Below are 25,286 nucleotides of genomic sequence, written 5' to 3' on the forward strand. Positions count from 1 at the left end.
CAAAGTAGGGAGGGAAAAAAGCAAATTTGCCTGTAATGGTTATCTTTACCCAAAACCATACCCAAGTAACATCGCAGGCTCTGAAACCAGCCTACCGCCAAGAGTTCCTTTGTGTGACTTGGAGGCAATTGTGCTCTTAAGTATCTGTCCCTTTCGCCAACTTGTAGGAGTTTGTTGCTTGTTATTTGCGATAGGGTCGTATGAAATTCAGACCTCAGATCCCAAACTCCAGATTGATAACGGGGCAGACAGCTGGGGGGTGGAATCGTGGATCCGCACTGCATGAGAATCCCCACTGCCAACGGTCCGTCGCAACCTGAGGGAACAGTATAGCGAGCACATAAAATGCGACGCCTGCCATTTGAATGAGATTGATTTGGAGCATCCTGTTGATAGGTAGCCAAAAGTATGAATACTAGGTTACCAAAGGGCCCACGGTTCGCTCAACCTTGAACTACCCTTCGGTTCCTTGGATGGCTGTCGCAAAAAATATATAATGGACTTTCTCCTCGCAGCCCCACGGAAATAAAGGTTGACGAACAAAACAATCTGATCACTGAAAATACCTGGTCCTTATGAGATGCACAGTGAGTAATTGACTATGAGAATCAAGTCTTGAGATACGGCACGCTCAAGCCAAATTTGCTGGTCATACACTTATAGAGTGCATAATGCCTAGGGCAACGAAGAGTATATTTGGCGCGGGGAAATCCTTCACGCCAAGGCAATAAATTTAGAGAACATGAGAGCTACCTAAAATTGAGGTAAACCCTCTACGAGCCATCAGTTTGGCAGAAGGTAAATTACCTATGTATTCTATAGTCAAATCCACCTCTTTGCACGCAGATGAGTAAGAACCGGGAGAAGGTCGAGGGCTGAGAGGGCTGAGCGGAAAGATACTGCCGCCGCCCGCCCCAAGGAACCCAGGACTAAGGCGGTGACCCAAAACAGCTAGCTAGGGCTCGCTTAGGGCAAGGAGCGCCAAGAGCGAAATGCGCACCACAACGAGCGAGACTCGCGATCTCCAAAGTTCGACGGCCGACCGAAAGAATCGACAATCTTCACTCCGACATCGAGGACCACCACCCCGGCAACCACATCAAAATGGTGAGTATTTCGACCTCGTTATTATTGCGTTCAGGAATTTGAGGAGGATATTGCTGTACGATTTATGGAGGATCACGATCGTCGAAAAGGAATTGTGCTCTCGACTATGGCTTCGTTATGATGGGCAATTCGACGCCTTTTACGCCTGCCTTGCTGTGTTTCTATACTCGAAATTTCGACTGCCTGTTATCGTCACATCCGCCCCTTTTCGACGACCGTGATAAATCCATGAATTGCGTTTTTTTGTGCTGGGGAAACATGTCAAATTTTGGCTGGAGTGAAATGCTGATGGGTTTTCTTCATCAGGTCCGTTACGCTGCTCAGGATATTCCGGCCGCTAAGAGCGCCCGCGCCCGGGGCTCTTACCTGCGTGTCAGCTTCAAGAACACCCGCGAGACCGCCCAGGCCATCAACGGCATGAAGCTGCAGCGTGCCCTTACCTTCCTCGAGAACGTCAAGACCAAGACCGAGACCGTTCCCTTCCGCCGGTTCGCTTCCTCCACTGGCCGCAACGCTCAGGGTGAGTGCTATCCTACCATATATTCCTACGGTTCCCGGAAGAGGTGGAATGAGTGAATGATTTAAGAAGGGTTTTGGAACGACGGACAAGAATGGAAAATGGGATCGGAAGAAAATACAACATCTAGCTCGTCATGATGCTGACGTTCCTTCAGCTAAGCAGTGGGGTGTTGCCCGTGCCCGCTGGCCCGTCAAGTCGGCTGAGTTCCTCATCGATCTCCTCAAGAACGCTGAGGCCAACGCCGACACCAAGGGTCTCGACACCGGCGCTCTCGTCGTCAAGCACATCCAGGTCAACCAGGCCCCCAAGGGCCGCAGACGTACCTACCGTGCTCACGGTCGTGTATGTTCTCATCCAATTCCTAACAAGTGAACGAAATCTAACGAACATAGATCAACCCCTACATGACCAACCCCTGCCACATCGAGCTCATCCTTACCGAGGGTGAGGAGGTCGTCCAGAAGGCTACCACCGTTGAGCGCACTGCTCGCCTCAGCTCCCGGCAGCGTGGTGCTCAGATCCGCCGTGCCATCACCGAGGCGTAAGCGGACTGGGTGTCGGGGGGAAGTTGAGTGAATGAAGTGGTCAGAATTTGAATGGGATAGCCGGAGTTTTTCTGTTGTACGGAAACAAACAAATACCTGGTCACGGAAGAAAATACAAAAGATTCTTCAAACACAAGAGACTTCTCTGCAAAAAGCTATTCGACATTCTCGTTGATCTACAAGCTGAGCGACGGAATTCAGTTTGGATCTTTCACTACCTCTATTACTGCATGGCTGGCGGACTGTATAACTTTTCTTACCTTTTCCTGGATTTGGGCTGCGCTACGCCATAATGATCTAGACAGGCCAATGAAGGTCACGTATTGTTTACTCATGGTCTTTAAATAGTTGGTTAAACTCGTAAGCAGATTGCATAGTGTTAACCCAAGCCTGGACCCATTACGGAGTACGTCTGTCTGATGAGCTGTGGTGGACCACACGCAAAGCCAGCCAAGGGTGGCGGTGCTGCATGGGCATACTTTTGTCTCTTGAGCTTAACACCAGGTGACGAATAATCGCAGCGAAAGCTCAGCAGCATTCAGAATAAAGCACGGAATTTGCGCCCGAGAAGGTTGTTGCATACGTGTTTCAGCCCTTGGGATGCAACAATGTGGCGGTGATGAATGAAAGTTGGTGGTGGGGAAGTCTGGAATGGCTCATCGCATGCGCATCGCGATCACCTCCAAGATCCATCTTTCCCCAGGCATCACCGTTACCACGCCTACCTAATGCTGCTCACCATGTCTGACTGGCTGTGAGCAGGCTTCCCTTGCGTGTCACGGTCATTGTCAAGACATAGAATCGCCGACCAAGCGCCACTTGTGACTCGGTCGCTTGGGATCACCGGGATTGTTTCTGCCTTTGCACTTGCTCAGCGCTTAGACTTGTTCTTAGTCTAATGTCCCCAGATGTCTGTGACGACTAGCTGCTAGCTCTGTTGCACTCACTGCTCAGCCTCTTATTTCTTCTTTCGTCCTTTTCACTCTTTCCTTCCAACTTGTCCCTTTCCTTCTCTACTCTCAGTCTACTCCGTACAATACCTACGTTCCCTACCGTCACCATGAAGCGTCTCCTCAGCACCATCAACAAGCGCCCGAGCGCGAGTCAGTCTCACCGTCCCACAATACACTCCGGCCCCCTACTGAACAAACAAACACAGGTCCCCAGCGCGAAGAATACTCCCAGGACTCTCCAGAGGGTATTGTTCTCAGAGAAGTGGTGAGTAGTGAAGGTCCGACTCATCCCGCGCGGGGAATAATGCTGACCGTGTCGTCTCCGAATAGAATGCCTTTTGCGAAGAGGGCCAGGGTCCAAATCAGCCGGTACGTCGCCGATACATTTTCAGCCCCTTTTTCACAACATAGTCAGCGCGCGACTGACAATTACCAGCAAGGCGAAGAATTCGTCCATCTCCCGGCCATCGTCGAGGCCGCCGAGTCGAGTCCCAATGCCGCGCGTGAAGCCGCCCACCTTCTCCGCAAACTGCTGTCTTCGCCGAACACCACCGCCGCGAATGTGCAATACAACGCGATTATGCTGATTCGCATCTTGATTGATAACCCTGGACATAGCTTTACCCGTAACCTGGATGCCAAATTTGTCGCGACGGTCAAGGATGCTCTCCGCACCGGAAAGGATGTAGGTGTGCAGCGGTTCCTCCGGGAGACATTGGATTCGATGGAGCTTCAGCGAGGATGGGACGAGGATCTCAAGCCGCTCGTCGAGATGTGGAAGAAGGAGAAGGAGAAGATGAACAAGACCTATAATAGTTCAAGGGTAAGTGCGGTCGGACCTTTTTTCAGTATCGGCGCTGATCCTCGTATAGACCAGTCGAACGAGCTCTTGGCGACATTCCCCGTCGCGTCAGAACTCAAATAGCAGCTTCCCCATTGCCGAACGCACCGATAGCCTGCCGCAGCCCGATGAGCTTGTCTCGCGGATATCCGAGGCGAAGACCTCCGCGAAGCTCCTGACGCAGTTCGTCCAGTCGACGCCACCGACCGAGATGCTCACCAATGATCTCATTCAGGAGTTCTCCGGTCGGTGTCGACGGGCGTCTCGCGCTATCCAGAACTATATCCATGCGACGAATCCTCCTCCCGACGAGGATACCCTGTTGACTCTCATCGAGACGAGTGACGAGCTGTCCGTGGCGCTGTCCAAGCACCAACGTGCTGTGCTTCAAGCGCGGAAGGCCCTGGGACAGCGTACGCCTCCGGCAGAGCCAAACTCCGAGTCACCGTCGCCGAGCGACCAGTACCCGACTCAGAGCATCTCGCGACCTGTGCCTCCCCCTCCAGTGCCGCACCGATCTCAAACTCCTCCCCTCGTTGAGCCAGTATCACCTGTTTCCCCCGAGGGGTTCGCACATCGCTCCAACACAACGGCTACCACAGGTACAATAGGCACGGCGAACACGGCGCCGTCAGACATTTCGACAGCAAGTGGCAGCGGACCTCAGTTTGGCCGGTACGATGAATACCGGTCGGAGGACTACCAAGTGCAAAACCCGTTCGCCGACAACTACAGTATCCCGTCAACCGTCACTGCAGACGAAAGAGACGCGCGAGACCGACAAAACGGGACCCAGGCGCAGCCCCAAACGGCCCATCGCCAACACCTTTAGCCTCAGAACATAGCATTTCTTTTTGACTTTTGGTTTTTTCTGTTTTTGAATTATTCTTTCGTGCTTTTGTATTTATACCCTGTGATACCTTTTGCGGAGTATGAATGAATTTCAGTTCCTTTTGGATAGTCTTACCTTTTTACCGAGCGTTCCTCATGGCTACTAGTTTACTAAACTCCACAACTCATCAAGACTGCACAGGCACCTAGTCTATCTGATTCAAACATTCAGTTGCAGGGTCAGACTGAGCGACGGTGGAACCCTGTGTGCAGCTGGGGCATGACAACTTGCAAGGCGTCAAATGGCGAATATGACGATCGCTTACCGGCACAGGCACAACGGTTAACGGCAATAACGCTATCACCTCTAGCGGTAAGTGAGATTTATCAAAACCTTTATGAATTTTATTAATCTGACTCGTATCAATAAGTGTAGACGACAACGTTATTGCGGCGTGCCAAATAGATTGGCGTATACAAATTAGCGGAGACCAGGATCGCAGTCGGCCCGCCAGGCTAATGAAGCTGAAACCCCGACAGCGCAACCCGCAAAAGCCCTAGTCGCTGAGGCTGCCATGGCCAAGATCCAGATCCACCACCCTTATTGAGCCTAATCAAGATGAAACTATAAAGCGCTTCGGTTCATCCCGACTTGGTGTTCGCTAAGACCTGGCCCTGGCGAGAGCCCCCCCTGCGAGAATCCTGACGTGGTCCCTGTCGCACGATGACCAGCCCCTGATTCTTACCTTGGTGGAGGGAATGGGTTATTTGCCTTTTGAAGTTTAGTTTAGGTTTCATGCGGGATGTCAGTGGCAGTCAAGCATGGACCGAGGGCAGTCTGCAGGGGTTGCCGCCAGGCCTATATAGATAGAAGCAGTTCACTCCCGGGTGTTCTTCTTTGATCTCTTCTTCACGCACGCAGGCTTGCTTGTCTCGACTTTCTTTCCATACATTCTCTTTTCTATCGGTCTGTGACCGTCGCATTCTTTACTTCCACACGTCGGTATACTGGTCTATACCGCCCCTCACTCTCTACAAACCACCAAACAAAAACACTCCTTCGTTCAAACGAAATAACAAACAACCGTCAAAATGATGCAAAAGAGCTCCACCCTCCTCGCCGCTGCCGGCCTCGTCTCCCTCGCCAACGCCCACGGCTACATCACCACTCCCTCCCCCCGTATGCCCGGCTCCGCCATGTCCTCCGCCTGCGGTCAGCAAGTCTACAACAACCAGAACTCCGACCGCGCCGGTAACGTCCAGGGTGAACTCCAGGTCGCCGCCTCCCAATCCGACTACGACGCCGAGGCCTGCCACATCTGGCTGTGCAAGGGCTACCAGTTCGACGACAACACGGACAACGTGCAGTCCTACACCGCCGGCCAAACCGTCGACTTCGAGATCGACATTATCGCCCCTCACACTGGTGTTGCTAACGTCTCTGTTGTTGATACCGCCAGCAACTCCGTTATCGGTTCCCCTCTGATCAGCTGGGACGTCTATGCTTCTACCGCTTCGGGCGTTACGGACGACGAGACCAGCTTCTCCGTCACTATCCCCGACGACCTTGGCTCTCAGTGCTCTGAGGCTGGTGCCTGTGTTCTCCAATGGTACTGGTTCGCCGAGAGCATCGACCAGACCTACGAGTCTTGCGTTGATTTCACCGTTGGTGGATCTGGCTCTGGCTCTGGCTCTGGATCTTCTGGCTCCTCTTCCTCCGCTGCCTCCACCAGCACTGCTACTGCTACTGCTACCTCCACTGCTTCATCCACCACCGAGGCCGCTACCACCACCACAACCGAGGCTGCTAAGACCACCTCCACCACCGAAGCCGCCGCCACAACCACAACCACTGAAGAGGCCAAGGTCCCTACGACCCTTTCCACCGCTACACGCCCCACCGAGACCGCTACCGAGACTGCCACCGAGGAGCTCCCCTCTGCTATCCCTACCGACGGCACCTCTGATGAGCAGCTGAACTGGGTTTCCAGCATTATTAAGGCTGTTTACCAGTACGAGTAAGCGGTGCTTAGGTAGTTGGGGGTAGTAGTGTGTATGGTTTTTTGATAGAGGGGTTAGAAGTGTGAGCTCAGTGCTACGATGAGTTGTCGTTTTGTTGTCCGTTGTTCTTCTTTTCTGGCATGCTTGCCTGTGTGTTGTGTAAAACTTTTGCTTGCTGTATACTATTTAGTTAATTTGACTAGAGGTTTATGGCATATTTATTCCCTGCTGCGTGTAATCTAGCACTCAAAAGTCAAAACTGGGTATAGACCGTACTAAGGTATTTTCCCTCTTTGTATATCGTAATCGCTTCCAGCTAAGGACCAAGTAATTAACCCCCACTGTAGGAGTACTGGAGGCGTCGGTCATTACCCGATTAGCTATGGATACAGTATTGAAACAGATGTGATGTCCGAATACTGTGGTGCAGATTTTGCAAGTAGTACCTGCAGTTAAAACTACTTCCGTTTCCTCCACTGCAGGTTTATTCTACTGCAGGGGTCCCAGAAAACAGGAACCGCTGTGCTACCTGCCTGCCCCCGGTTATCCCAGGATTGATATTGAGATTTGTTGTAGTACCACCTGCCTCGGTACTTATAAAAAAAAGGGACTTACCTCGATTGCTCGCGGTGAGCATCTAACATGAGGTCTCAATCGTAAGAGGATCATGGTTGACATTACAAGGAGACCCTAGCCCGGTTAACTCCAATTTCTTCGCCATAGGGCTGACATGGTGTAGATACCGTAGGTGAGTGATCCCCTCTTCATCTTCTGTCTGTGTTTACACATCGCCACTGATATGACTCGATACAAGATAGATGGTAGCAGCTGGGCAGTACCAGGTATGACAGGGTAGTGATATTGAAGGTTATTGTCTTAAACTACCAGGCTCAATAATCAGTCTACTGCCAGTCTGGGTATACTTGACGGGGGCATCTCTAGATCTCGAGAAGGGCATATACCTTCCTTTCCTTGGTCTACTTCTACTGCACTATTTGAGTCTTCAGAGTTATGAATCAAGGTATATAAACCCCTTCAATCACCACCTCGTTCTTTTTAACCATCGCAACCTTCGACATTTTCTCAAAGCTACATTACATTCAACCCCAGTGTACTTTCGATACTCTAACCAACGCCAATATGGTATGTCTTAAGGCCTTTGTGGTTGCGCTTGCCCTCGCAGCCGGAAGCACCATGGCCACTCCCGCTCCCAAAGCCCTCATCAACGAGCGCCAGGCATCAGGAACTATGTGCCCTGAGCAACACCCCTACGCCCAATGTTGCAGGTCTGCCGTAAGCGGCTTCTTAGGTTTTACAGGCGAAGAAGTTCTGGCTTTATGTCAAGCTCCAGCCGATTTGTCAAGCCTCTCCAAGTTTAATAAGTCCTGCGCGGACGCTAAATCAAACCATCATGCATGGTGCTGTGATAAAAACAGCGTATGCTCTTGTTTGATCCCACAATGCCTCCTTAGCCTACCTACCACTGCTCCTATTCCTTCCCCCACCCCACCCCTACCTATTCTCATCCTGATCGTGCTGGTGCTGGATGTCTCTCACCATAACAACTCAACCCATGAGAATCCCGACTTGTTTGGACGCTGATTTGTCATTTGCTTCATTTCAGGCCCGCCATTTGAAACACAACTGTAAAGAGGCAACTCGTGTATAATCAGACTAGGCGGGGTGACAACTCTGTACAGCATCCAACAAGGAAGGGTAGTGTTTGTTGGCATTCAGCTGTGGGGGTTCTATGCGAGGATTTCGTGCTGGGTGAGAGTCATTTGGTAGCGGTCTTGGATAGGGGCGGGGACTATAGCTAGTATTTAGTATTTAGTATATATTCAACATAGAATGTTAATGTTTTGTCATAACCTACCAACCTGAGGTACCTGAGGTAGCTCCCCATACACTACTGACATCTTGTATTGTTTCGTGTCAATGATAATGGAGCATATCCTGGACGGCGAGAAGAATAAGATAGGCTTATGACAATTTGAACAGTATAGCAACCCTTATGGATAGAAGATATCTATACCATATAATAATTGAGCTTAGAAGAGAGGGGGTGAAGATGAAGGGAGGAAGTAAAATCGTACGTTTCCAAACATGCAAGTTGCAGTTCTCACCTGTACAAACCAGCTTAGGAAGCAGCAACCACGATATGCAGGGTCGTGCCTGCCATATCCAACGACCGTCAGTTGCTCCTTTCTGAATAGCTATAAGCGTCGTGCGTTCCTTATTCGAGGACAGTTGGTCTGGGAAGGAGCGACTCACTGCCCAAGTATATCAGGAAGGTACGACCGGACCATCGTACCTTCCTTGATCAAAGAGGTCTCGAGGTCGTACCTTCCTCCTAGGACCTTCCTCTTAGGAGATGTGTCTTGTGTCGGGAGCCGGCTGCTCATACAGTTGGAATACTAATATAGGTAACCCAGGACTGGTAGAAGCCAAGTCCACCCCTCAACCTCGGCCCTAACTCAAACTATAGAGCCCACGCTCCACAGGTAAAGCACCAGGGTTTATACTTTACAGATCGAGATCTAAGTTCGATGGAAGTTAAGCTCAAATAAGTAAACTTTAATTTATCTAGGTTGTATGCTTCTAGCTAATAATGATAATAGCTGGAACTTGGCAGGCAGTCTGACAGGTCACATGGACGACGAACGAAAAAGGAAATGAACAGCGAAGGACGCGATGCGATGCAGGGTGGATGAAAGAACAGAAATGAACAGAACAGAGCAGAATAGGAAAGAAAAACCGACGGGAGGGAGGCGGCCAGCGTGAGTGAGCGAGCGACTGTCCGGTTGGTAGGTGGGCAAGTAAGTACAGGAAAGGAGATTGCAGTAGTCAGCCAGGTAATGTACCAGTCAGTAGGAAGGCACTGGAGATGGTATAGTCTTGAATAAGACGATCTATGAATCTATTATATGTCTTGTCTTGAGACATCTTGTGTATATCCACAATGTATATGCAACCAAAAATAACGGAGAACAAACCAACCCTTGCAAAACGCAGAAAATGTGAGGTATAATGAAAACCAAATCAAGTTTTGAAAACGAAGATCCAAATGGATATCAGGATATCAAAAAGCGGAGAGAAATGGGTCTAAGCAGACCCCTTGGTCTTGCTGCCCTTGGGCACACGTGCAAGCCAGTAGATGAAAACGGCAGCGGCAATGTTGAAGACAATGTACACCCACATCAGACCGAAGTTGCGCCAGGCGTCGTCGTAGCTGCTCGATACCGAAAGCAGAAAAGTATCCGTCTTCGAGATCTGGCAGAAGGTACAGTCGGAGGTCGCATCGGGGTTCTGGAGGTAACCGCCCGCGGCGTCAATGTAGGGCTGCATGTATTCCCGGCAAGTGGAGTTCGCTGGTGAGGGAATGGTGAGGAACTCGACTTGCTCGCAGTAGGCGTCTGTACCGGAAACACCAGTGGACAGCATTGCAGAGACAAGGTAGGTAAATGGCGAAACCCGGTACATGAAGATCCAGAAACCGGGGAGCTGAGCGGGGGTCGCAAGGACACCACAGAAGACAAGACACAGCGAGAAGAGCAAGTTGGCAAGATTACCACCTGTTTCAGCGAGTTCGATACCGGCAATAATCATGTGAGAGAAAGTAGAGGTGAAGAGGAGGAAGGTAAGAATAAGCAGGAACATAAGGGCTCCACGTTCATGAACAGAGTCGGTTGGCTCGGCGTTGCGGTAGAGGCCGACAGGATAGTACCAGCAGACGTAGATCAAGACAGCCATCAAGGTGTTCCAGGGGAGCTCGACAAGGATATTGGCAGTCATGAAAGCCTTCCAGGAGTAAGCCTTAGAGGGTCTTTCACGAGCCTCGTAAAGGGCACGCTGGGTAACAAAGTTTGGCATGATTTGTTGGACAAGGTTACCAAAGATGGTCATCAACATGAAGATACTGAACATTTGGTTCTGAAGACCCTGCTTGGTGTTCTCAGCCTGGAAGAAGGAGAAACCGATGTAGAGCGAGGTCAGGATGCAGAGCGCAGTCTTCGAGTAGATGTAGATAGGGCTGCGCCAGTACTGCGAGAAGACACGGAGGAGACATTCCCAAAGTTGAGCGGAGAAGGGTGCGGCGAATTCGTTGTAATCAGAGGCATCAGCGGCGGACGTCTCGGCGGGCTTCTGCGAAAGGGTCTGTTGCAGTTCAGCGAGGTGCTGGTGCACACCTTGACGTTCAGGGCTCTCGCGCCAGACAGCAGGCCAATCGATATCACTGTGAGAACCGGGTGCGGCACCAATAACCTCAAGCATCCATTCGGCAGGGTTGGCATCGGCAGGAAGCTTAGGAGCTCCGTTACGCTCGAAGTAGCTAGACAAAGTAGACGACTTGTCGCCAATGTCACCGAAGTACACAGTCTTACCGCCCTTGGCGAGGAACAATAGACGATCGAAACGCTGGAAAAGCATGGCGGAAGGCTGGTGAATGGTGCAAAGAATGGCTTGACCGTGCTGGGTGAGTGTGTCGATCAGATCAAGGATGGACCAGGAAGTTTGACTGTCAAGACCGGAGGTAGGTTCGTCGAGGAAGAGGAGCAGTTGAGGCTTAGCAGCGAGTTCAACACCAATGGTTAGACGCTTGCGCTGTTCGACATTGAGACCTGAGAGAGGTTAGCCATTGTGCGATGTTTTGAAATTCGAAAAAAATTACCTTCTCCAGGAACACCGACGACAGCGTCGGCATATGCTTCCATTCCGAGAAGCTTGATGACCTCCTCAACGTAGTCGAGTTTCTCTTGACGGGGAGTGGCCGCTGGCTGACGAAGCAAAGCGCTGAAGCGCAAAGCCTCACGAACGGTGGTGGTGTGAAGGTGAAGATCCTGTTGCTGAACATAGCCAGTCTTGCGCTGGAAGGACTGGTCGCGAGGACGACCGTCGACCAACATGTCACCACTGACAACACCCATAGTAACACGAGTAGCAAGCACATCCAGAAGCGTCGTTTTACCGGCACCAGAAACACCCTATATCAATGTTAGTATACAACGGCCAACCAATGCGTCAATACGGAAGATCATACCATCAACGCAGTGCAGGTACCAGGCTTGACCCATCCATCAACATGGTCCAGAATGCGCCTGGGCTCATTCTTAATCTTGATGTCGTAGCAAACATCTTTCCAGTGGAAGATGGCAGTTTGACGTTGGATGTTGGCGACATCTTGGTTAGACTGGTCCACCTTCTCACCAGCGGTAGTGGGGGCGTGAGTCTCGAGGTCTTCCACGATGGGGGGAGCTTGGCCGCGGCGGAAAAGAAGGACCTCGCCCTTGGATTTGGCCTCGGAAATATACTCAGTGGCCGTAAGGTAGGTAGTCAAGAAGAAAGCCATGAAAGCGAACATGATACCCAGGTTGCGCCACAAGTGATTGGAAGTATACTGGAAACTTTCGCGAAGGTAGGTTGTTCCATCGACCGTTGATTGACCTGCAACCGCACTGACAACACCACAGATCTGGAAGGCCTGGTTATCATAGCCGGCACCCAATGGAATGTATGCATCAGTGGAGCAATTGAAGGTACGGCCCTGGAATTCATTGACCATCAAACTCTCGAAACCGTATCCGATAGGGTTGATGTAGTTCATCCAGCGGGACCAGCCCAGCATGTTCCTAGTGGGAATGGTGAAACCAGTGTAGATGACAAGACCAAGAATAAGGATGGCAGCAGGGACAAGAGCCTGAGACAGCGTTCGTGAGGTGGCGGCCATTGTACGGAAAAGCATCGACATTGTCAAGGTTGTCACGTAGGAGAAGAGCAGGAAGATGAAGAACGAGCGCGGTTCGCGGCGGAGATTCGTCATGAAGTAAAGCGGAATGTTGAAAGTGATAGCATTAAGGGTTTTGTAAGGCATGTCACACAACATGGAGGCGATTGCTTCGGTGAACGGGTGGTACATCGCGTAACGGGCTTGTTTCTCGACAATCGGACGTTGTGCGTACAGTGTCAAAATCTAGATTGCGTTAGTTTAAAGACAGGCAGTCCAAGAATGAAGTCATACCTCGAGAGCACTGCCAAAGGCGTTAAGAAGGACGGCGAAGAAGAGAAGAGCTCCACGAGAGTAGAAACTGTCGGTCTCATCCTTCAAGTTGTAGAACACACTACCAATGATCAAAGCCATGATGAAGTTTCCAATCAACTGACTGAGAGTCAAACTGGCATCACCCTTGAGACGTTGGAAGCCACGGATCATGCAGAGGTTGACCTGCTCCCAAACAGACATGGTGTAAGGAGACTTGACGCGCCTGTTGAATGATTAGATACTCAGTTTCTTTGCTGGTTGTTACTGTACTTACTGGTTCTTTGACTGCATGGCTTTGCGGGACTCGATGAACTTGCTAACAGACTCTCCGTTGAGAGGGAATTCCTGGTTGTACTCCTCGATGTCACGCATCAGTTGTGCGTGAGCATCGCTGTTCTTCCAGGCAGCTGCGAACTCATCAGGGGTCTGGGGCACACGGCCCTCGAAGCCCTTTCGGACGACACGCTCAGCAGGGCTAGTGAGAGAAGTAAGGAAGTCAGCAGTCGTCTGACGCTCGGGGCACTCGAATCCCATGTCAACGAAGAACTGCTTGGCATCGTCGGTCCGGCCGAAATAGATTTGTCTTCCCTCATAAAGGACAGTGACCTTGTCGAAGACGTCGTAGGCACTCTGAGAGGCCTGGTAGATAGCAACAGCCACAGTCGCACCAGCGTACTTGGTCATCAAGTTCAAAGTACGGCAGAATTCCTATCGATCCATTAATGATGATATTCCTCGAATCCGGGTCGAGGCGGCTTACCAGAGCGTTGGCACTGTCCAAACCACGGGTACTGTTATCCCAGCATTGCAGAGGACTTCCGCTGAGGGTGGCTTCTGCGATAGAAACACGCTTACGCTCACCACCACTAACACCACGGACGAAGTCGTTTCCGACGCGCGTGTTGATGGTGTGGGTCAAGCCCAGCATAGCCATGACGACGTCACGCATGTGAGTCGCATACTGTTCCCTAGAAACACCGGGAAGACGGTTCCGGGGACAACGAGCCAGGGCGGCGAACTTCAGAGTGTCACCGACAGAAAGCTGAGGGAAGTGGACATCGGTCTCTGCTGTGTAAATGGCTTCACCACGGAACTGCTTCCGCATCTGCTTTGCAGGGATACCCTGGTAGTTGAGCTCGGAGGCCTTGTCCATGTAGATACCGTTCATTTCACCCGCGATGGTCTTCAGGAAAGTGGAGCAACCACTGTGGCGAATTAGTATCCTCTCAAAAACTCCAATGTGAGCAGACCTTCGTACCTTCCAGGACGACCGAGGACGACGAGCATCTCTCCAGACTTGACCAAACCGTCAAAGTTGCGTAGAATCTCAATCTTCTGCTTGCCAGATCCCATGATAGAACGGACGAGTCCTCCGACCTGCAAAACCGAGTTGAACACATCCTTCTGGTAATCCGTCGGACTGCCGTAACCGTGAATGCTGAGATTGCGAAAGGAAACACCGGCGTGACGCGCAGGGTATCTTTCGGGGTCGCGAGAAGACAGAGCGAGGAGGTTCTTCATCCAGTTCTTGGCCTTGAAGTTGGGGTTGGCGGGGTTGAGAGAGGACTCTTCGCCAGCGTCAATGAAGGGGTTCTCGATGTTGTGAGTAGAGTACTTTGTCGACTGGTGCGTCAATTGCTGGGCCAGGCGGGTGACTTCCTCCTCGGCCTCAGCCTCGTAGTCACGCTCATCCTTTTCACGGGCTGTTTCAGTCGAGCTGAGATTGCTGCTTCCACTGCCAGCCAACTTTTCTCCTTTGGATTGCTGGTGGGAATCGGTGATTTGTGATTCCTCAATCTCGTTATAGACATTGCCGCCGTGCTCAGTGCCCCGCGATTCCACCGCGTGCTCGGGGCCGACGTTGGTGTTGAATGTCCCCAGGAAAGATGACATGGTTGCTGGTTAGTGAGACAACCAGTCTCAGGGTGCTGTGTAAATATAAGACGCCCGCAATGCAGGTGGGGGTAAACAGCAAACAGATAACAATAAGCTGAAGGGGGTTGTTCAGCAGAAGCTGTCCAGGGAATAGAGGGTCGCAAGGGAGGAAGGGATGAAATGAGGTTAGTAGAGAGAGTTATTTTGATCAACCCGGCTGTAACTCAAGATCGACGGGACCCTCCAAGTGCTCCAGCGCAGGATTCACAACCTTTTAAAGAATAAGGAGAAGAGCGGCGGAAGTGCACCTGGGACCCTCCGCTAGATAAAGCATAAATAATCATAAGGCCAAGCAGCTTCAGGCGAGAAAAAAGAGAAATTGAAGCCAACGCCGCAGTCTGGGCCTCGGAGACTAATCACGGCTCTGACCAAACGGGTGCAGCAGAGCCAGCTTTCCGGAACCCACTTGGCCCATGAACGCTGGACGGGGCTGCTGCTGCTGCGCTCCCGAAGCCTTCACGCGGCGCGGACTTAAGCGATCGAGATTCTCGTGGACTACCTAGTACGGGGTAGTAGTGTCAGTAAGACTCATCATGACGGAGATAATCATCAGCCACTGGCGAGTCCCGGTTCAGCCTGCTGTACTACTATTACGCTGGATGTTGAAAAGTGTTACAGTTAACGGTTTATGCCGGCATATCCCTCTCAGCCTCTTCATGGTAAGTCAACTGCAAGTCAAACGGGCGACGTTCTCCAGTTCCCCACCGCCCCCATGGAAAGGGTGCCGTATAACAATACGCAGTCTGATCGCACATCGTATATCGTACATCGTACACTAGACAGCCCACTAGATAGTCCGCTAGAATAAATTTGAGACAATTGCACAATCAATTGCGTTATCGTGATTGACTCGATCAACGTGCTGACCCCCAAGCAGTAACAATTTGCAGAAAATTGGGATTCTTCCAGTCATTCATTCCATTGTCAGGGGTGGCGGTGGGGCGGCAAGAAGCCTTCCCGGGCCCGAAACCCCTTCACTGGCCGTCTTCATCTTCTCGGACTCGCTCCCTTCCGGTATCCCTGCTGCTTTATGCCCATAGTGACTCAGCTATGCTAGATCTTATCTCCAACCACTGTGCTGCCGATAGGAGTGATCTCTCGGCACGGACGCAGCGTCTTCCGTATCTGGGTAGCCTGGAGATTCGAACTTTCCAGATCAACGCTACGGAGTACCTTGTCTCCAGTTGTTTAGCTCATTTTATTTCAGCCCTGTCACCGGTTTCCTTCCTTGTCATATCCGTTTTGCGTCAATTTGGCCTTGACGCCTCAGCTGTTGTGGCTATCGTCAGCCATCGAAGTGCATTCCCCTCGAAGGTTCAAAGTCCAGTCATGTAAGCGCCAAGCATGCACTCGGTCGGCTTGACCAAATCCCGGTCCAGGCTCAGTGCCAAGTCACGGGCTTCCGCTAGTATCAAACCTTCCATCTCAGATTCTCAGGGCCTCAACGCCTCTTGCGACATTCATGAATGTCAGGCTGGAAATGTGTGACGTACGATTTCGTGAACCCAAGATCGCAGTCATGGTCGCATTCTGCAAGGTACTTCGTGCGTACGCAATCGTTCCTCGCATCCAGTTTGTCAGAACCAAGCAAGGTTTAAGCGAGGGGGGATCATGGAGATAAACAAACATCTCAGTCCAAGTTCCCGAGCTGAAGAATCCAAGACCGCGGCGCCCGTGGCTGCGTGGCATCCCAGTCAATAACTGCCACGACTAACAATATCACACTTCGGCTTCCGGATAAATAGGGCCGTTCCCTGTCTCCGGAGAATTTCTCCAGGGCCAGCAAAACGGTGGCGGTACTACTTAATCTAGCTTCGATTTTGGATTTCGAGCGTTCGGCTTCGAATAGGCGCACGAGCCTCCATGTGACTTGCAAATGACTCGGGGAGTCGGGTTGAATAGGAAAACCGTCGCAGCGACGCAGAGTCAGACACATCTAAGAGTCAGCAGAGTAGAGAAAACGCCGCTTGACGGCTCTCATGCATGCCGTCAGCCAGACGAACCTACCAATGACATCCTCTCCATTCTCTCAATTTAAACATGCGGGGATCCTGGAAAGCCGAGATCGCACTATGGAAAAGGATTCATTGGGTGATGCGATGCGACGCTATAGCGTAGACGAGCCGAGCTGAAGGATGGCGTAGCGTGGCTCCGGCAATGTCACGTCCAGGCTCCAACTCTTTGATTAGGGGTTCAGTCCTGACTCGGTCATCGAGGAGGAAAGCGGTCAGACTCGGGTAGAGCAAGCTTGATGGGTTATTACTGAATGATAAAGTTTCTTTGTTGAATTGAATCCGTAGTTATTCGGATACCAAGGTCACCAGTTTGAAGTGGTTTGTCGCCATAACCATCGCTGATCGCTGGATATATATTCCCACCACATCCCACCGCAATCCAAGAATCGGAGTCTAGACCGAAAACAACTCAGCCTCCAATTCAAGTTCTAACGGCTCAAGAACAAAATATACGATGTCCAATCATAATCTTATGTCTCTATTCCTTCGAGACTACTTCGTGATATTCCTCCTTCCTACGGAGTACAGCATAGACACCTTGAGTATCTCAACGTGAACGTCTGACGCGGCTCAGGATTCGGGACATAGACTATCCGATGTCTTAACAGTACCATGCCCCTAAACCTCAGACCTAATTCTAACGACGTCGCAACGTCGCTGCCTGATAATTACTTCTCCACTAACCCGTCACAACTAGTCAAGTCTCAAGATACTACTGAGGAATGGAGTACTACTAGTACTGTCAAAATTGAAGCGCAGGTCCCCAGGTCCCGGGCCCTCGGTAACCGAGTTCCCGAGCTGAAAGATCGTCTGTAGATACTGTACGTAGCCTCGGACGCCTAATTAGAATCTACTTGTCGTGATACCTACTTACCTACCTTCAGAGACGAGACGTGACATGGTGGGTGATGACTGAAGACGAAGCCTAAAGCATGCCTACCTAAACAGCAACCTGAATTCTTCAGATTAGCCCTGCGCACTATGCAGCACCCTTATTGTCACAGCAGCGGCAAAAGTCTCCGATGGGAGGACGGGGTTAGGAGATATGTATCCGCGCCAAGGACATGGGGTATACCTCACGGTGAAATGTGGTCCAGGTTCTAGGAGTATGGTGCGGAGATAAGATAGAGAACATGCCTAGGACTAGGTTGCCTGTAGATATACCTGAAGTCACAATTAAGCACGGAGCAGGGATGGTTAAACCAAACCACCTCCTAGTGCACTAGAAAGGATACGAGGATGAGCGTGGATATATACTTATTATACTAGCTAGACAGTCTAGTTAATTACTCATCTCCATCACTCTCATCATCAACAATCGGCTCAACAAGAAGCGACCCGCCACGACCAACCTTCTCTTTAATCGAACCAGCATCAACCTCGTAGACAACTCTCGGCATGGGTGATACAAGGCGGAAGCCATAGACGTGGTCGTAGTCCGCAGGTTTCTCGACGGAGCTCTTCTCAACTTCAGAAGTTTCGTTCTTCGTGATATCATGACATTCTACAAACGCGTATAACTCCTCCATGTCGGCGTCCGGAGCAAATCGTCGAATGACGCGCTCGCCGTCGAGAAGGCGGATGCTGATCCTCACAGCATCTTTGGCGTCTGCGCTTGGTTCGGAGGGGAGGGATTGTGCGCGCCAGCGCTTCCATTGTTCGATGTTCTGTTGTCGCTTTACTTCGACTGCTTGGCGTTCTGCTGCTGCTTGTTCTTCTCGCGCCCTGGCGGCCTCTGCTTCGCGTCTTTGGCGCGCGCGTTCGCGGTCGATGGCAAGGGAGCGCTCGTAGGCTGAGTCTTGTTGCTCGCGGAGGCTACGGGATGCTTGTTGTTCGGCTCGGGTGGACCGGATCCGCTCGAGGGGTTCTTTGTTCTGGGCGATGGCTGTGCGTAGCTTCTCGACAAACTCGGCGGGCGAGGTGACCCCGGAGATTCTGGAGACAACGGACATCGCAGTTGAAGAAACGCCCGGTGTGTGAGCTATCGCCGCGGCGAATGGGAATTTCGTGACCCGGAGGGAGTTTGCAGTTTGGTACGCCTCTGCGTCCTGCACGTTGCCGCCCCAGACAATGATGTTGTTTTGAGGGTCATTGACAAAGTCGGTGACTTCTTTTGACAAGAGTGTTCCCTTGACCCAGGCATCCGTGTGGTCATGCTCAGGAGATAGAAGAACCACTAGGAGGAACTTTAGGTCTCGGTGTGCTCTTTCCAACGCCATATTGTATCCATTTTCCATGAACTGGAGCGAATGCACTCCATATTCCTCCTCGAACTCCCGGATGAACCGTGCGGCAGTGTCTTTTGGAGCAAGAGGGCGGCGTCCGTTTGTATTCCGTCGTGCACCGTGTAGAGCAGGGCTTGTTGTCGTATTGAGTAATCGCGGGAGGAAAGGGAATAGCGATCCGAAGAGCCGGAACGAGCTGAAGAGCAATCTGTAGAGGATATTGAACGGGGCGAAGAAGAGGGCTAGGACGAATGGAGGACGGTAAACGGGCTGATCACCGGGTTGCGTCGTGATCCGGGGTGCTGGCTCGACGGCGGGGGTTGCTGGAGAGAACCGCGCAGCTAGGTCTTCATGCAATAGATTCTGCGTTTGTCGGGTCGGACGGGCTGGGCTAGCTGTCTCTAGCGAAGCCCGAGCTTCTTCAACGGGATCCGGTCCTTCGCCATCAAAGAATTTCGCGATGGCAATCTGTTCCGTCAGCAAGAGCTACTAAGTTCGGACTAGGAAAGCTGCCTCTTACCTGCACATTCCATTGCGATCGACTTAGCAAGGCAATAGCCTCTACCGGTTCTTGATCAGTGACAGCGGTATATGTTTCGAGAGCCTCCCGCTGGCTATCGGAGAGCTCGGAAATGTCAGGCCCAGATGAGGACATGGTCAATGTGGTATCTCATCCATACACGAAGCCAACTCAAGTCCACCAAGCATTCATTCAGATGCAGGCCGATAAGGTTGTCGTGGCAGAGAGCGCAGTATGCTCGAGGCGCGATATAGATCAGAGACTATTCTCGAGTTTATATCAGTTTGACCAGCCGGGATTCACCTCCGTTATCTTCACCAGTGAATTTGGAGAGCTTCGAGGTTGGAGAGCTTCGAGGTCGGAGAGCTGTCCAGTTCAGAGCTCCGTCATCGCCGGGCGTCCAGGTCACGTTAGCCGCTCCGCCTTCAGCTCCGACCGCCCTTGTTCCCCTCCCCGCAGACTCGCTCGTCCTACTGCTGCGTCGCCGTGCGGCCTGCTGCTGCTCTCCCTTTTTTCGTCAGTGATACAAGGCCTCATCGCGCCTTTGTTCCGATACACTAGTATATGGTTGATTGCATTGGGTCTGAGTGACTCGATGTGCTGAGGCAGAGAACTGCTCGGGAACGCCCCTCTTCGTCCCATTGGCATTCAAGCCTAACCACGACATATCGCGCCGTCAATCCGTCACAACCTCTTGCTTACCCACGAACGCCCCACTAACAGAGGAATGTGGCTTTCCTTTGAATACACATCGCCGCCCGCCGTTTCACCTACTCGAATCAATGGACAATCCCCTGCGTTGAGACGCTTCTGCTTGTTAGATCATGGCTTCCGTCGGGAAGCCTAGCCTGGAGGACGCCCGTCGTGGAACGGGATCTCCGAAGATGAAAGCGCGAGGTTCGTTTGCTTTGTCGCGGCTGCCATCCCGTCGGAATCAACAGCTTCCTCTTGAGCTGTGTCGAGATTAGTCGGCTAAAATTGTACTTTGGCACCCCCTAGAAAACGCGAAAGATACACTATGCCGGAACGTGACCATCTATGGCCGATGTCGTTATGAGGATAAAGGTATGGCGACAGCTGTATATTGAGCTTCTGCCCATGAATCTATCTGACTTGCCTTTGTCTATTAAGGATGCTCCTTCAACCACGATCCGTACAAGAACCAATACGATAAGTGAGACTCCACAATTTGAGCGACTTGCGTTGGGTGAATGTCTTGGTCTCTAACTGAGAACTCTTGGTAGCGCCAACAAGAAGCGTTTCAATGTCGATTCCCCAAGCTTCACACCGTCTCTTTTACCCTCAAATGGGTCATCACCGACATCTTCAAGCTCATCTCTAAAGAAGGCCTCTACAATTTCTCCGAAAGCAGCAAATGCAGCACCTTTCCAGCCCAGGACGGCTGCTTCAAGTATGGCGGACAACATACCTGGTCGCGAATCCTACTGACCATGGATAGGGTCAAATGCTAGCACACCCGGGGCCCGACAAGATACAATGCCCCCGGAATGGTCTGTTGCTGAAGCGCAAGAATTTATTCCTCAGGGGTTTGATGCTTCGCATATGGTACGTTCCTTCAAATCATGCACCCGGTCGCACCTTCCTAGAGTGGATTTCTTGTTTTTGCCTATCTACATGCGTCACGCAAATCCTCTTTCACCGTTCACATGTTTCAAGAACCTTACTTCCTATGCCTTATCTTATGTGTAACCGTTATCCCTATCCCTACAATCCTCACCCACCTCCCGGCTATCCACCACCTCCTCCCGGCTATCCTCCACTCCCTCCGGGCTTGCCTCAACCTCGGGGCTATCCTCCGCCCCTTCGTGGACGGCACGCTAACTATTACCCCTGGTATGGGTATCAGTCTCCTCTCCACGGAAATGGAAATCCCGCTGTGGCTTCTGCCGGTGCCTTTGACCCTTTTGTCACTACTCCGAATCCCCTGGCTGCACCAGGTGCCGTCGGTCCAGTTCAAGCGAATCCGTTCTCCCATGATGCCACGGCTACGACGCTCGGTGGGGCCGCTTTTTACGCCAACCAGTCGGGCTTTCAACAGCCGGTGAGTTGTCTGACATTGATCGTCGCAGACAAAGTACTCTGTATGCTGACAGCTGTTTCTCCAGGTGCAATACCATTTGTACGCCCCCATTGGCCCTCACAATCCGAACGCACTAGCCTATCAGCGCAATGTCCACGACCTGTTCCTTCCGAATGACATTAGAGAAGATCTTCAGAAGAAAGCTGCTGCTACATTGCAAACGTTACCAAGTATGTAGCTGGTGCCTCAATCGATTGCCCCGGCACTGATTAACACGATATAGACACACAGTTACCGGCCCAGGTAGACTTCTTCCACTCCCTCGTCCCTCTGGATCTCAATCATCAAAAGAATGCGGCCATTTTTGGCTACCCTAGTTGGGTCTATAAAGCACAGTCTAGTAAAGATGGGCTATTTTATGCGCTTCGGCGTCTGGAAGGTAATATTCACAATATGCACCTACTTAAAGAGTGTTGTATTAACCGACTTTCAGGTTTCCGTTTAACGAACGAAAAGGCCATTCGATCCGTTCAAGCCTGGAAGCGCGTGGCTAGCGGCAGTATGGTGACGATACATGATGCATTTACGAGTCGGAGCTTCCAGGATAGCTCCTTGATCTTCGTTACCGACTATCACCCCCTTTCGAAGACGCTTGCGGAAGCGCACTTGAATACAGGAAACCGATTCCAAGGTCGTCCCAATCAGCCAGTATCCGAGCAGGTTCTGTGGGGATACATCACTCAAATCGCGAACGCTTTGAAGAACATCCACAGTGCTGGGTTAGCCGCTAGAGTCATTGACGCTAGCAAGATCCTGCTTACTGGACGAAATCGCGTTCGCCTGAATGCGTGTGCTATCTTGGATGTTGTACAATACGATGCCCAGCGATCTGTTGCCGACCTGCAGCGCCAGGACTTGGTCAACTTTGGTCAACTCATTCTCGCCCTGGGAGCGAATCAACCGAACGTCATGCACAATGCGACGAAGGCTATGGAGTATTTTACACGCACTTATAGTCCACAGCTCAAGAACACGCTAGTTTGGCTATTGGCTGGGTTGCAGACTGATCAGGACCGGAATATTGACATTCTGATCAATGGCATTTCCTCACAATTGATGTCTACCTTTGACTCGGCTCTTCATCTGGATGATCAACTCACGTCAGACTTGGGCCGAGAGCTCGAGAATGCACGCCTTGTGCGACTATTGACGAAATTGAACTTTGTCAACGAGCGCCCAGAGCACGATCATGATCGACAATGGTCTGAAAATGGGGAGCGATTCTACCTGAAGATATTCCGGGATTACGTCTTCCATCAAGTAGACGCCTCGGGAGATCCCGTGGTTGATCTCGGCCATGTTCTGACTTGCTTGAACAAGCTGGATGCAGGAACAGACGAAAGAATAACACTTGTCAGCCGTGACGAACAGAGTTGCTTTATAGTCAGCTACAAAGAGCTGAAAAAGGGTCTGGAGTCATCCTTCCAGGCACTCTTGAAGCCGAACAGAAGGCTTCACTAAACCAAACTAAATCAATTGTCAATGAATGGTCGGATCCCTCAACGGGATGATCATGCATTAGGTATATATGTGAGACTTGCGTGACTGAACAGTGGAATCTATCCTCCGTGGAACGGGGTTTTGGACGGAAAGACACCATCCATGTTGATTGATACATTTACCTTGTGTTATGCTAGTCGTGGTCCACTAGAGGTATATGGTCTTAGCAAAGAGCAATGTTTCTAATCGTTGAACGATCTGATAGTAAGAAGAATTCAATGTCCAATTTCATTCAATGTACATGCAAACCAAGTATGAGTAGAGTAGACATATATAGCAGGCGGGCAACATCTCACAAATCCTTCATAATGTTCTCAATACCAAAATCTCCATTTTCTTCAACAAAAGGCTCCAACCGCTCAACCAACTCCTCCAACTCCATCTCCTCATTGTCCTCCTCAACGACAAACCCACCAAGCCTTCTCGGCGGAATCAACACCCGATCCAAAACATGAATCACCCCATCCTTCCCCACAACATCCGCGAACCCCACGCGCTGACCCCCATTAACCTTAAAACTAACGTAAGGTCCATAGTGCGCAACATCAACGGCAATCTTATGCTCGCCTCCCAAAAGCGTAGGTAAATCCAGGTGCGCGAATCCGTCGATTCCTGTCTCGGGGTTTCTCTTGCGGACAATACCATGATGGAGACCGAACGGCTTCACTTCCCCGTCTTTGTACAGGACGTCGCTGTACAGAACCTCATCCGGAACGATATGGTACTTTAGCAACGCCTTGAGGTATTTCAGGCCCGGCGGGGAGAATAAGAATGCGTTTATCTTGAGGCCTAGTTTCTGGAATGCGCTGTTTGAGGGTGCGAATATTGTGAATCCTGTTCCTGAGGATGTGGATGTGGTGTTTATGGTGCTGTCCAGGGATGTTTTTGTTAGGCCTAGTGTGAATGTTGAGAATTTGGTAGGGAGGATTTCGAGGAGGAAGAGGCTGGAGGGTGGGGGGAGGAGGATGTTGTCGACTGCGTGGATTATGCCGTTTGAGGCGCCCTTCACTACATGTTAGACACTGGGGTTTGAAGGAAAGGAAAGGACAGGCAAGCAAGAACATACAATATCAGCAGCGACGATATGACTATAGAAGTTCAGTGTTAGACCCTTGAAGCCTGCACGGACGGCGATGCGTTGGAGGAGACCCTTATGCTCGCCATATTCTTCACCCTCATCCCCATCTGAACTGCCACCAAGGAACGGATCATGAAGCGCAGAGGGAATAGTATGACTATGGAACAACTTGGCAGCATTCAGCTCAAACGGCGAAGCATGGTACCGCGCCAACAGGCGCACAACTTCCTTGGGGACGCTGGGAGTCGTATTTTGGTCTTGCCACGGGATATCCAGTGTAGATTCGCCGTCATGGTCATGGTCGTGGTCATGATCATGGTCCCTGTGTCGATGATGCGGAATCTTCTCGAATGCTGCGTCTGTCGGGGCAAAGATGGTGATCTTGTGGTGCTCTGTTGAGTTCAGAAAGTCGACTAGTTCCTTGTCTGTTTCGATCCAATTCTTCAAGACGGTCGTGTATTTGCTTTCGGAGATGAGCTGGTAGATTGTTTTGTCGGAGGTGGGTGGGTGGTGAGGATGTAGGTTGTCGAGGTCGACATCAGCGTTGATAGGCTCAGACGGGGCATTCAGGATCTCGTCGAAGGGGTTGCTGTAGATGGCTTTTGTCCAAGCGTTCAGGGTCGAGGTTGTGAGGTCTGGAATAGTGGTGGGGTCGGAGGTATCTAGAGGTTCTGCGGGGGTGAAGGTGGGAGATCGCTCGATGGCATGGTCGAGTGGGTTTTGGGGGTTCGGGTGGAAGATTTCGTCCTCGAGGGATTCGATGTCGCGGAGGATGTCTTGGAAGTCTCCGATCACTAGTGCTGAAGTCAAAGGGAGGGTGGCTGCTGCCACGGAGAGAAGGTGGAACCTCATGGCTGTAGATTCCTATAAGAGATAAAGTGAAGGGGTCATAAGATAGAAGGGGAATCCTTGACAGGACTGAAGAGCATATAAAAAGGCAGCCTCAGCACCCAGACTGGGCGATACGAGCGAATCTGACATGGGCGATTCATCATCCTGATCGACGGAGCAATGGCAGTGGTTCGTTGTCCGCGGTCCGTCGCGCCCAAGAGTGGTTGATGGTCTGATTGAGCG

General features: G+C 51.2%; 9 protein-coding genes across 9 annotated transcripts; 5 read left to right on the forward strand and 4 right to left on the reverse strand.

The window, feature by feature from the left end:
* Positions 1–87: 87 nt before the first annotated feature.
* Positions 88–431, reverse strand: BDV14DRAFT_163404 (uncharacterized protein). Its single transcript, XM_073767035.1, has one exon. The coding sequence runs from the start codon at positions 383–385 to the stop codon at positions 215–217; it is 171 nt and encodes a 56-aa protein (XP_073633484.1). The 5' UTR covers positions 386–431; the 3' UTR covers positions 88–214.
* Positions 432–1,365: 934 nt separating this feature from the next.
* On the forward strand, positions 1,366–2,172 carry rpl17 (60S ribosomal protein uL22; the record flags this gene model as incomplete). The annotated part of the gene is made up of 3 exons (XM_073772126.1): positions 1,366–1,627; positions 1,782–1,969; positions 2,020–2,172. The coding sequence occupies 3 exons, from the start codon at positions 1,366–1,368 to the stop codon at positions 2,170–2,172; spliced, it is 603 nt and encodes a 200-aa protein (XP_073633485.1).
* Positions 2,173–2,971: 799 nt separating this feature from the next.
* On the forward strand, positions 2,972–5,090 carry BDV14DRAFT_44725 (uncharacterized protein). The gene is made up of 5 exons (XM_073776790.1): positions 2,972–3,275; positions 3,332–3,390; positions 3,456–3,494; positions 3,562–3,948; positions 3,998–5,090. The coding sequence occupies exons 1-5, from the start codon at positions 3,233–3,235 to the stop codon at positions 4,796–4,798; spliced, it is 1,329 nt and encodes a 442-aa protein (XP_073633486.1). The 5' UTR covers positions 2,972–3,232; the 3' UTR covers positions 4,799–5,090.
* A 652-nt stretch (positions 5,091–5,742) lies between these two features.
* On the forward strand, positions 5,743–7,044 carry BDV14DRAFT_44727 (lytic polysaccharide monooxygenase). The gene has a single exon (XM_073776791.1). The coding sequence runs from the start codon at positions 5,890–5,892 to the stop codon at positions 6,817–6,819; it is 930 nt and encodes a 309-aa protein (XP_073633487.1). The 5' UTR covers positions 5,743–5,889; the 3' UTR covers positions 6,820–7,044.
* Positions 7,045–9,359: 2,315 nt separating this feature from the next.
* Positions 9,360–15,058, reverse strand: BDV14DRAFT_163415 (pleiotropic drug resistance family ABC transporter). Its single transcript, XM_073767036.1, has 7 exons — positions 14,097–15,058; positions 13,599–14,043; positions 13,113–13,546; positions 12,818–13,061; positions 11,840–12,769; positions 11,471–11,783; positions 9,360–11,420 (listed from the first exon to the last, which is right to left on the reverse strand). The coding sequence occupies exons 1-7, from the start codon at positions 14,729–14,731 to the stop codon at positions 9,904–9,906; spliced, it is 4,518 nt and encodes a 1,505-aa protein (XP_073633488.1). The 5' UTR covers positions 14,732–15,058; the 3' UTR covers positions 9,360–9,903.
* Positions 15,059–17,086: 2,028 nt separating this feature from the next.
* BDV14DRAFT_163421 (uncharacterized protein) lies at positions 17,087–17,996 on the forward strand. The gene is made up of 2 exons (XM_073767037.1): positions 17,087–17,609; positions 17,673–17,996. The coding sequence occupies exon 1, from the start codon at positions 17,401–17,403 to the stop codon at positions 17,602–17,604; it is 204 nt and encodes a 67-aa protein (XP_073633489.1). The 5' UTR covers positions 17,087–17,400; the 3' UTR covers positions 17,605–17,609; positions 17,673–17,996.
* Positions 17,997–18,064: 68 nt separating this feature from the next.
* BDV14DRAFT_163422 (clathrin-mediated endocytosis regulator UBX3) lies at positions 18,065–19,891 on the reverse strand (the record flags this gene model as incomplete). Its single annotated transcript, XM_073767038.1, has 2 exons — positions 19,534–19,891; positions 18,065–19,481 (listed from the first exon to the last, which is right to left on the reverse strand). Coding segments are annotated over exons 1-2 (1,538 nt in total), but the record flags the coding sequence as incomplete, so codon positions are not given.
* Positions 19,892–20,247: 356 nt separating this feature from the next.
* Positions 20,248–23,203, forward strand: BDV14DRAFT_44871 (PAN-complex poly(A)-binding subunit PAN3). The gene is made up of 9 exons (XM_073776794.1): positions 20,248–20,430; positions 20,533–20,598; positions 20,665–20,707; positions 20,778–20,944; positions 20,993–21,099; positions 21,401–21,595; positions 21,660–21,804; positions 21,858–22,013; positions 22,068–23,203. Exons 1-9 carry the CDS (start codon positions 20,358–20,360, stop codon positions 23,093–23,095), a joined length of 1,980 nt encoding a protein of 659 aa, XP_073633491.1. The 5' UTR covers positions 20,248–20,357; the 3' UTR covers positions 23,096–23,203.
* A 57-nt stretch (positions 23,204–23,260) lies between these two features.
* Positions 23,261–25,250, reverse strand: BDV14DRAFT_44867 (fasciclin domain-containing protein). The gene is made up of 2 exons (XM_073776792.1): positions 24,201–25,250; positions 23,261–24,137 (listed from the first exon to the last, which is right to left on the reverse strand). The coding sequence occupies exons 1-2, from the start codon at positions 25,062–25,064 to the stop codon at positions 23,427–23,429; spliced, it is 1,575 nt and encodes a 524-aa protein (XP_073633492.1). The 5' UTR covers positions 25,065–25,250; the 3' UTR covers positions 23,261–23,426.
* Positions 25,251–25,286: the final 36 nt, after the last annotated feature.

Source organism: Aspergillus stella-maris (genome assembly GCF_047715825.1).
Source record: "Aspergillus stella-maris strain CBS 113639 unplaced genomic scaffold BDV14scaffold_2, whole genome shotgun sequence".
Lineage (NCBI taxonomy): Eukaryota > Fungi > Ascomycota > Eurotiomycetes > Eurotiales > Aspergillaceae > Aspergillus > Aspergillus stella-maris.